The 12,160-nt window shown below is 33.0% G+C and overlaps 1 protein-coding gene across 1 annotated transcript in view; it reads right to left on the bottom strand.

Annotated features, from left to right (window-relative positions):
- Positions 1–12,160, bottom strand: part of FSTL5 (follistatin like 5) — a gene marked incomplete at its 3' end in the record, with an annotated part of 350,355 nt that overhangs the window by 42,191 nt on the left and 296,004 nt on the right. Inside the window, exon 10 of the mRNA XM_082758605.1 lies at positions 11,826–11,960. Coding sequence (XP_082614731.1) covers positions 11,826–11,960 — 135 coding nt within the window. The remainder of the gene's footprint in view (positions 1–11,825; positions 11,961–12,160) is intronic.

Below are 12,160 nucleotides of genomic sequence, written 5' to 3'. Positions count from 1 at the left end.
AGAGACTCCCCCTATCGGGAATTTATACACATGGATAAGATCACCCATGATCTTTCTCTTCTCCAGGAGAAACAATTTCAGTTCTCTCGATCTCTCCCCATGCTTCTCTTGCACTGGGGCACCCAGACATGGACCCAGAACTCTAGATGTGTCCTTTTTCTCTGTATGCCAGCGTTTCTTTTTTTCTCTATATTCAGATGACAGTTATGTTTTGTCTATACAATCTTATATAGTCTTCTTCTGGGGGGAAAAAAAAAAAAAAAAAAAAAAAAGTAAATTAATTTCCCCAAGGAAACCTGGAAGGTTTTCTTTAAAATTAGTTTTCTCTTCACATTTTGAGGAAAGAACCATGTAATTTATTGCACTTGAAGTCCTGTAAATTTAGCCATAAACTACTTTTTATCAGTCTTTTTTTTTTTTTTTTTTTTTTTTTTCTAGAGGTGACATAGGAAAGAAAATAAAAAGTAATTACAACTATTCAACGGTGTGGAACTACATAGCATCAAATTAAATGATTTAAGATGTTAAGTGCAGAACACATTAATTTGTGTTAACGTAGAATGATATATATGGTTCTGAGCTATATTATAAAAAAGAAACAACAATTAAATGGGATAAAAAGAGTGCTTAGCCTCACACTTACTCATTTTAAAATTAACAGATCAGCTGGAAGAAAAATGAGATGTTATTTAAGAGTGCAATATAAAATTATAAATGACTACCATCACCTCATTTAATACAGGTCAAGAAACCTCACATAGTTTTTAATCAGTCCTCTAACTTATATTCAAGAAAGATCTCCAGTCTTTAGACAAAGGACTTGGACCAGGTAGATCTGTAGTTGGAAGGTATGTTAAGGAATATATTGTTTAGCATTTGTTTAGTTTAAACCAAAATTAGCACCTTCAGTCACATCCTATACTCAATGATATTTACATGTATGTCCCCAAATTTAAAAATACATAGTTGTTGACAGATCTCAGTAAATTTTTTTCATTTTAAGATGGAGGACCAGTATCTCCATCTGTGCCCTATGTCCCTCATTTATTAAAATAAATCTATTCAAACAACATACAGTTATTAAATAGTATGGGATGTGTTTGCAACCTTGCAAGTTAGTGACCTTGAACTAGCTGCTCTGTTGGCCTTAAGTGTTTGTGAAGCTCATGTGTTAGGATGAGCAGCAGCTGTAAAGCAGTATGCTGTAGTGCCCAGCAATGCACGTTGGTGGGTGTTATGACAGAGATAACTTTTCAGCTTGTCAGGTGAAAATATTTACTTTTGTTTGTTATGCAAGATGAAAGCCAACATAGTATGAGAGAGGAAAGGTTCTTTGCAGTGTGCTCTGGGAAATCCATCTGGGATCCATCTGATGCTACATGAATGCTGGGTGCCCTGCATTTATAGGGATGTAAAATTTACTTAATCTACATATATTCCTCTTTTTATTCTTATTTTATTCTTTATTCTTATTTACCTTATTGAAGTAACTATTTTATTCCACTATTCATTTACAGGCCTTTCATGAAGACATCTGGAAAGAATGCTGCAACATATCTTTCTCCCCCCACCTTGTGCAGAACAGGGGAAAATCCATGTTTTAGTGAGAAAAAAAATAAAAATCAAAAATTTTAAAGCATACTTCTCCATAAAAAAAAAAAAAAATCATCCTTGTTATTCATTTTCTCAGTTGGCTAAATAGTAATAGATTGTGCATTTCTCAGTAAACTTTGTCCTTAGTACTTCATGAAATTCTTCAGCAGAATTTAACAGCAGTACAGATTCTTACCCAATTTGGATAGAAACAATGACTAGAAAATCCCCCCCATTTCTTTTACTAAATGAAGTAGGGATAAGTCAGAAGCTTTGTCAGAAACTTTTGACATTCAGCTGTTATATATTATATGTAATTTCAGAATGGATAACCATATAAGACAAAACATTTCTTCACTCATACACCTGAGTCAATTTTGATACACATACTTATAAAAAGACTAACTATTCAAATCTTTCAGTAAAGCAATTTATGTGAATTGGTATTGCTGGAATAAATCTGTTGCTTGTCTTCATTTTTAGCTTATTGTTCTCTAATTTATTTTCTATAAACCTTTATATAGAATCATGCTGAATTCCTTTCCTGTAGCATATTAACTCAATACAGACCACATTGGTAGGAAGAAAAAATGGCTCATGAACTCAAATTCTGCCCTGTACTTGAAAGTTTGAAATAAATTCTTTGTCTATGATGCTGTCAACAAGTATAAACTTGTTTAGCACTGCCATAAAATAAAATGCCAGCATAAATTATCTCTGAGGAAATTAGGTGAATAGGTATCATTCAGTATAATATGTGACAGGAAGATTCTATTAAAGTTGCATAAAGCCTTTCAGAGAAAATTTAAGCCATAAATCACAGTCAAAAAGCTTTTAGTCTCATTCTCGAGTCAGTAGAGATGCCTGGTGGCTTATGATGGCCATAAATCTGTCAAGACAGTAGTATTCAGATCACATAATCTCTTACTAGGTGTTAGGACTATAACATTACGTATAAAAAGGTACTGTGATAGAAATAGATCTATTTAATGGCATGGAAAAGACGTATTATTTTATAAATGTAGCCCCTAGACTCACAAGGCAGGTGATTTTTATACTGTTGTGTGTCGAGGTGAAAGAATTTGCAGTTGCTTTGCGATATATGATGATGTCATAGGGGGCAAACCGAGTAACCAAGAGGAAAACCTCATAAATATTAAAACATCATCAAGTAATATCAAATTACTGAAAATACCTTACATTACTTGACATCTTTCTATCATGACAGCTGTCTCAAGCTGCACATGTTTGTCTCAGTAAAATATATAGTAAAGCTTAAGGAGACATTAGCCAGTGGCAAGCTAAATTGTGTTTTGGAAAATAAGATTTTGGAAAACATCAAGAAAATTAAAACATTGCAACAAACAAAATAAGACAACAACACACAAAAATTGTTTAAAAAATAATTAAGCTTTAAAGGGAACAGAACAATTTCATTATCAATGACTCCAGTTTGATAGGATTATGGTAAGACGAAATGGAGAAGAAACCTAAGCCAAACTGATGTATCTGTCCAAGTCTAGGAGAAATTAAAAAACAAACAAACAAAAAACCACAAAACAAAAAAAAAAAACAACAACAGTATTTTTACAATTATTTTACTTCAAAGTATTTTGCAGGGATTGAATATCATAATTTTAAGTACTTGAGTCACCCTTGGAAATATTCCCTTGTCTTGGACTATCAATATTTTTTCTTTTATTTCTGTACTGCCAAATTTTCTTCTTTAGATCTCTAGATTAAATTTATATACTCTATTCCACTAATTCCATTAATTATCCCCATGCTAGTATATTTTTTTCCCTCATATCTCTTTCCAAGCTCAAAAAATTGTATATTTATACCTGTTAGCTTTGCATTATATTCCCTACTCAGCTAACATATTCTATTGTTCCTAACACCACCTGAATATAGCTTTTAAAAAAAAAAAAAAAAAAAAAAGCTGTCAAAATAAAAGACTTTCTTAAAGTGCATCTGCATATACTGCAAGCTAGAAAATGAAAAGCCACCTTTATCAGTTAACGCATAGATGCTGCAGTATTGGAATAAAGATCTAATTTACAAAAGGAGAGAAATAGTCATCCTTAAGAAAAGGAAGTCACCTTAGTTACATTTAACATCCTATTTTTATTCTATCAGTTGTTCCAGCAGCTTGATATTGCTTTACATCAATGCAGCAGCAAAGATGCTGGATAATTATTACAAATGGCTGCCAAAGCTAGACAAAAAGCATCCTGATTCCAAAGCTACTCAGGGTTTAAGCTGTACTGATATGAAGCAGATTTTTTTCAATGTTCTCGAAAATATTATTCTATAAATGTTTTCATCTTGTATTTTCAGGATGATAATTGGAAACAGAAGGCTGATTAAATATTTTTTACCTTACAAAGCAACAAAAGAGGGTAAATTATGTATACTCAAGACAAATACTTAAAATAACCAGGTTCAAATGAAGAACATCAAAATACCACTTAAAATCATCTTCAGGAGGTGTTTGGCCTACTGCTATTAATATTGAACAAATTTTGAAATATATTAGAAAGTTCAAGCAGAGTACTAATATGTCTGTATATTAGTACTATATGCCTGCATATATGCCTCTTCTGCATATGCCTGCATTGCCTCTTCCAATCTCTCTGAAACTTAACGACTCAGGTAGATGAAGCCTAATTAGAGCAGGATATGTGTTCTAGACAAAAGAATAGACAATGCTCACACAGAATTCAATTAAGTCAGAAATTAAAGGATGAGAATATATTTATAGACTAGCTAGTGCATTCTAATGGAAACCAGATATTGTCAAAGAAACATTATTATTATTCTTTGATGCAATTATAAGTATGGTAACTAAAAATTAATACAGATATAAACCAGAATTTTGCTAAACATCTGATTTGTTACCACACAATTTTATGATTAAGTATTAGAGTTATACAATGGTAGCAATGTACATATCAATTTAATTTAAAATTGCCAAATTGATTGATCAAAAAAGTAATTTTTAGTGTCAAATTATTAATTACTATTGAAGAATACAGTGCTGCAATAGGCAGTGAGTCTCATCTTAACAATTTTCATCAATGACTTGTTAAGAAATATAAAGTAATTTTCCAATAAGTCTATGATTTGTTTGTTATGATAAATAATGGAGTTCCACAAAGTAGACTGGATTACTCTGTAAAGTACATTTCTAAAGTAAATTATATTTTAAAATAGACAAATAAAAATTTAGACATCCAGGGAAAAGCAATGAAGACTACTTAAGGGACAGAGAGAGGTGGGAAGAAGCAGGATTTGTAAAGGAGACCTGTTGGATAATAGTGCTTATGGTAAGTAAGCATATGAACATTTCTGCTGCTGATTTGAATGGAAAAATATGAGAAGAGTGACTGCATGTAGAACAAAAAATTTAGGAAGTACGTATCTCTTTATCTAGAGCATTAAAGAAAAATATAATACATTTGCTTCTGCAAACAGCTTTTCCCATTTTTTTTTTTTTTAAAGAAAACCTTACCCAAACAAATTACAATCTACAGGCCAAAAAAGACCTTCCAAGTCCTATGGTAATTGTCTTATCATGAGAAACTTCTCATGAGAGAGAAATTAATCAATATTTAGTAATTGTACATTCACAGGGCAAGAATACTTAAATTGTCATTAATTTATGAGAAAAAAAAATGAAATTCAAAGGAGGAAACTGAAGGATTTGTATCTTTAACTCAGGTACAAATGCATTTCTGGGAGGATACAGTTCAGGCAAACAAAGGATTAGACCTGTATTCAGGCATAGCAGGTTGCAATTTAATGTCTTGTGAAATGGAGAAGACAGATTAGAGCCACATAAAATGGCTCCGTCACACATAAATCTATGAATCCGTGAAAATAACTATTCTGAATAATCGAACTGCATCGGAATGAAACTAAAAACAGATTTTAAACTGCTATTTATATAACAAATGTGATTACAGTAGAGACTCTTTCCAACACTGCTGAATTCTCTCAGGTGTTTTTAGAGGATCTTTACAGTAGGGGAGATTCTGTTGTCTTCAGTGGGATTTAGACCAGGCTGTTAATCTCAGAATGTTTTTACCATTCACTTCAGGGGTCATCCAGCTATCTCCCAGACCAACTACTTCATTCTCAGTGGATTTTACTGCAAACTTGAGGGAAAACAGAATTCAGAGCACAAAAAAAGAGGTTTCAGTCTCTAGAGAATTAAAACACAGTTCACGCAGCTTAGATGCCTCTCTTGTAGAAATGGGATGTACAGCCCTATTTACCTTTATATTGCATGCCTCTGTTGACTACAAAAGTCATGACACATTGAAATAAACATTCTGAAAAGCCATGTAAGGAGCTAATAAAGACAACACCAGAATACAGAGATAATTAGTATTTTTTAAATATAAATCTAAGAGGCTAATTAACAGAGAAGAGATGAATATGTAGTCCAAGAGATTTTGCAGAAATGTTAAACAATGATAATAAATAGTTTCTAATTACAGCAAAGCAGTTTCATGAAACAGTTACTTTCAGCTTAAAGCCGAGTTTTCACAGGCTAAAGTATCTTCTCCAACAGAGATAACAAAATCCTAAAAATTCTCAGGCAAGGGGCCTGCTGGGAAGTAGAAGAGAGAGCTAAGACCATATCATAAAGTATACAGACACCAGGATGAAAATTAACAAGAGAACTGAGCTTGTTTAGCCTGGAAAGTAGAAGGCTTTGCGTCACCTAATTAGCAACCATCCAGCACCTGCAAAGGTTCTCATGAATACAGAGCCAGGCTTTTCACAATTGGCTCTGCATTAACTGGTATCATTGGAAAAAGCAGGCTATCTTTCAATCACACAGGCCCTTCTTCAGGTGTGATATAGAAGTAACAGACTGCAAGGCCTGAAGAGTAACTACTGAGAGTTCAATTAGTTACATGGCATTTACAAATTTAGACCAGATAAATTAACTTCTTTCTGCCAGAAGTGGCCAGAATGACACAAGAACAACTAGATACATTTTATTTAAATTATCTCACAATACATACTGTTGCTACCTACAACCTTTTTGACTAATACTCTAATATGCTGTCTTCCTTAAAAAGACAAGTTAAATAAAAATGTTCTACTTACTAGAACAATAGCTAGTTCAGAATCTTCTCAAGTATCTCTCTCGTTTGTTTTAATTGGTCCTAGAATTAGGGTTATTCTCCACACAGATTTAAAAGGAGAAGCAGGATAAGATATGTACTGTTGCTGCATGATCACAGATATTTAATGATAACAAGGCAGTAAAGTAACTAGAGGCTCTTGGATGCAACCTCCCATCTAATATAGGATTATTAAGTAGCATGTAAGGTATCATTTTGCACTTGTACTCCTATCCCTTTTTCCTCCCATCCAGTACCTTTCAGTGTTAAGTGTTCTCATTAATCCTTCCTCTTTCACCTGCTGCTGCCTGGGTCATCCCTTTCTTCCTCACATTATTGGCCTCTGCTTCTAACAATCTTCTCTTCTGTTGTCCCTCTCCCAGGACCCTTGCACTTCTTCAATTTTAGCCAGTCTTATTCCTCCTTTCCTACATGTCCTTGGATGCTACATGGAGGACCACTACAGGAGCCACAAATAGCCAAGAAGAAAATTATCCTCACTTTCACATCCACAATAGCTCATGGAGCAAAGAAAACGCAGTTACACTGAAAATACGTTCTGCTCTGGTAGTCCCACAGCCTGAGTCTACCAAGTGCATATGGCATCTTCAGAAAGATAACAAACTCCAAGAAGCATCCACCCACTATTTAAATCACAGACTGCTTGAAGGGATGTTTTTACTGTGACAGACTCTGGAAAAATCATTACTTTAATTGCAGTATATTTTAGTGACAATTTCTCTGCATGAAACACCAGTATCAAGTCCCAGATTATGATGTAAAAGGTTTCAGTAAAACGACTCTAGAGTTTTTACCATGAGTAAAACTTGTTTTCTTCCTAACACCCATTTTGGGAGTGATTATAGTATATTAGCAGAAGCATTATAAATTCAAAGACACAGCAAAACTTTTTATTGAGACAGAAAGCAAAAGTGTAATGTTTTGACCTAAATGGTCAACATAAAAAGAATTAAACTGGATCTGATATTGTTTGAAACAGATGTTTATATAGGTAAAGCCTATATAAACAAACTAAAAAAAAAATCCATTACAATTTCATAAATCTAGCAAAAAGCAGGCACATATTTAGACGCATGTTAAGTATAATAAATTTTAGTTATAAAATGAGCTGATAATGTTGAAATTAAAGAAAATAATACAATTCCTCTCACCTAAGACAATGCAAAAACGAAAACATATTTTCAGAAGTTTTATTTTTAATGCACATTGCAAAATGCTGAACTGCTAAGAAAAGGACAAACTATTGCTGAGACTGTCATCCATTATTAACATTTTTACCAATGCATGAAAGAGCAATGGTTCAGCATTCAGTGTTGGCATCTTTGGAACATATCTGAATGAAAAAGCACTTTGACAGTATTTTCCATTCACTTCCATCTCAAATTATCATCTTGATGATAAATCATTATCATTAAAGTATACTGACTTGGGAACTAGAACTCAAATTTCTATGCTAAAGCTCAGAAGCCTGAAAATAAACACTACCCTGGCTCCCTTCCTATGCATTACATATTTTTTATTTTTGCTATTATCATCACTATTCCACAATTCATACAGGTTTGTCCTTCACTTTGTTTCTTTAGTGCTTGTAATACAGACACATGCATTAGACGTGTATGCAACCAATGCTGTGAACTCTGAAATACTAGCAATCTGATAATATTTTTAGGCACACAGATGAAGAAAATAATTTATTATTTAACAGTTTGTTTATCCATAATGGCACTGGTTTTAATTCAGGCAGAGTTACTGGAAAATATAAGATTTTCTTTTAGGCGTTGTTTACACTAGTAAGATTTATTCAACCCAAAAGGAATGATCTAGTCGTGTCCTTTCTGCTGTATATATTAGATTTTTCTCAAAAAACACTGCTGAGTTTTTCATATAAAAATTTTGGGATATGTTACAAATAAGATTCCATGGATAACTACCAAAACTTTGGCTTATTATGCAAGATAGCATTAATAACCCAAAGCATTCATGTGCATGTAGACAGTGGTTTGGGGAAGTGCAAATGTGAACATTTCCTTTTACTATTAATTGGAAAATAAAATACACACTACTAAAAAAAATGGAACCAGTCTCTGTGTTCATAATTTTGCTTATTTATTTTATAATTATAATTATAATGTTGTTATAATTATATTTTATAAATATAATTATAATGTTGCTTATTTTATAAATAATTTTATTTTATTTTATAATGTTGCTTTATTTTATAAGTTATCATCACGTTCAATGCAACGTAATTAAAGTTCCACTGTAAAAGTTCTCACTGCCTTCCCAAAACCAATCAAGTCAATGTTCTGAAATGCTTTTATTTTGCTATGAGTTTTACCTTGTGTGAAATTTAAAAAGTAGATAACCTCAGTTTAACTGACAAGCTAGTGAGAATCTGTTCTGCTTTTGTTCCAAAGCAATATTCTATTGTAAGATTTCCAGAAGGGAAGCTTCTGTATTTCAATAAGGGAAAACAAAACCAAAACAAACAAAAAACAAATAGGAATCAAAAAACACCACCAACAACGAAAACAAACAAACAAAACCACAACTTGATTATAAAAATAAATGTCTGCTTTATTCCCTTAAAGAAGGATAAATGTAAATTTATAAAAATATATCAGTTTATATCAGATAATATAAAATCACATTTACATCAGAGAATACCTTTAGAATGCAACTTCTGACCTCAACAGCAGGCATTGAACTGTAGTAGAAGAAAATAGCCTTGGGTTTAAAATGTGTGGGTGGGGGAAAAAAAGCCCCAAATCCTATCCAGGTGGTTATACCTATACCATTCTCTTTCCTAATAATCCCTAATTTGATCCATGAAGCAGTGTTTTGAGATAAATATAAAAACAAGCAGAGAAGAGTTAATAATAAAACTGAAATTAAAGTACACGGGCTTTCTAATGCTAAGTTATCCTCCCTTCAAAGCAACATTTTTCAACAGAAGTACAGATTTAAAAAAAAAAAAAAAAAAAAGGAAAAAAAAAGAGCAAGTACATTAAGTGTCTATCCAAATTTAAACCTGTGAAGGCAGTTTATTCATTTAATTGTTATGATATCCATAGCAATTGCTCTTTTTCACTAGTATGTACCTTTATTTTCTTGCATGTACAGAAATGGGTTTTTGAGACAGAGTAAACAAATCACACTACCAGAATAAACATCTCCTGTAAATATGTGTTTCACCTCTATTTGAATTATATCACGATGCATCTCTGGACTATGTTCATTTTTATACATCCACTGATACTGAGGAAGCTATGTTCAGATGTGACGAAACACAATGATAAAATGCCTCCCTTCAACATATGACACAGAACTTCCATAGTGAAAGATTTTTGTAGGAAGGAAGGAGACCATGTCTTTTGGATGAATTTTCATATGAATAATTTGAGTTACATTTGCTCTTCCTTCATTTACGTCTTTCATGACACCAAAGGCTATCATAACAGCTCCCAACTTACTGCTAGTAGAATGTGAAGCATTTATTGCCAGCAGTGTTCATTGCATGGTACGTGACTTAACAATCACGTAAAGTTGGCTGATGTAAAATTATTGCATCATATTACAATTCCTGAAAGCATTATTACTGCAGATCATGTCTTTAGAGAACACAATAGTTTAGACTACTACAATATTTGGAAACTGGACAGTTGGATATAAATGATTTGTTGTTAAGGCCAAACAAGTTTAACCAAACATTAAAAAAAAACGCTACTTGTCAAGGTTTTGTAATTTGGCAACAGTCTCAATTCTTTTCACAGACTGGAAAAGGCAAATGAAGGTGACTGAGCTGCTTCATATCACCAGATTACTAGAAATATAACATGATCAAACAACTTATTTGAGCTGCCTTCTCAAAACTGTCTGAGCAGTCATTTTTGTGACACACAAAAAAAAACATGTTAAGAATTTTGAACTGACAGTTATAATTAGTGTTACTGAAAGCAGCTAAATAAAGATATTAACACTTGGGCTATAAAAGTTTTCCCACATGGAGGATTTCCTTGAAACATTTAAAGCTTAATAAACCCATATGTAACTGAATTCAGCATCTTATGAGAGGAAGTGTCAGACTTGCAGTGCTATTAATTCTGCCTCCAGTATTTTCTGTTGAGTACTCATTACTGTTAAATAAGCTTCTAGATAAATGTGAGTGCCTTAAGTTAATGCAATCAGACTTACTAGTAAAATAACTATCATTTTACTATGTATTACCAGTGAATATGTAAGTAACTCATTTAAAACCAAAGCCAAAACAAAAGCAGGTAAACTCAGGAATGGATTTTATGAGCAGAGGAAAGGGGATGGGAAAGAAGTATTAAGACAAAGGTAAACCAGGTTTATAAGCCCTGCTACCTTTCCACGAAGGATAAAGACAGACACTTTAGGGTGGTAGAAGAGATTTATTTGACACAGTGAACTCCCAACTTAGTGAGCAAATGTTGTCACTGTTGCTACACATTGCTCCAGAGCCATTGTTATCAGTGCATAAGACAGCATGGGCCAACTAGAACTGATCCAGACCTGACTGAGCACTCCTAGCAGTTGAGATCAAGTCCTGTGATGATGGGATGTCGTGACAGCCAAGTCTGACTCTTGATACATATCAAGAACATGCAGGAAGAAAGACTAGAAAAGTTTGGGTTTTTTGGTGTCTCCCCCCCTGCTTCCAGGAACCACATATCAGGTTTATTGTTTTTTTTTGTTGTTGTTTGTTTGTTTGTTTGTTTTGTTTGTTTTTGTTTTTTGTTTTTAAGTATCTGGTTCCCCTTCCCTTCATATGCAACTAAGGTTGCATGGGGAAACCATCCAAATTACAACAGCAATGTAAAAAATATGTCAATTCACAGAATGATTTGAAGATTTCATTTCACTTCTAAATAAACTTTTAGATTACTCACTCTGTCTTCAGCGACTTTTAAATATCATTATTTAAACATTTTTTAAAATAATTTATTTACACATACTCATTTTATTCAACGTTTCATAATTTTTAATAGCAATTTCACATTTAAGTAAGAGTTACATGTATTTTTTAATAGTTCTTATAATACTTACGGGTCTTTCGAGCTGAATCTTCTACAAAAAGAGAAGAAATGTCTTCATCCACCCCTGCTTCGTTCTTTGCAATACAGGTATATGCTCCTGTATCTTCATAGCGCACATTGCTAATATGAACCTCACTGCCATTTGCTGAAAGAAGAGGAAAAATTCAACATACAGACATGCTACAGTGCTTTCAGATTAAACACTCAGAAGGCTTTCTCTGCTCATACTAATTAAACTGTTTTCACTCCTTACTTCATAACTTGGAGACAAGCCAAACTAATCAAAAGGTATTCAAGTGGCTAGTGTACTGCATACACTCATTCATCTGACAGAAATCTGCAACG

This window comes from Aythya marila (assembly GCF_965140915.1).
Source record: "Aythya marila genome assembly, chromosome: 4".
NCBI classification, from domain to species: Eukaryota; Metazoa; Chordata; class Aves; order Anseriformes; family Anatidae; genus Aythya; species Aythya marila.
Note: the sequence above shows the minus strand (reverse complement) of the source record. Positions and strands in the feature narration are given on the sequence as shown.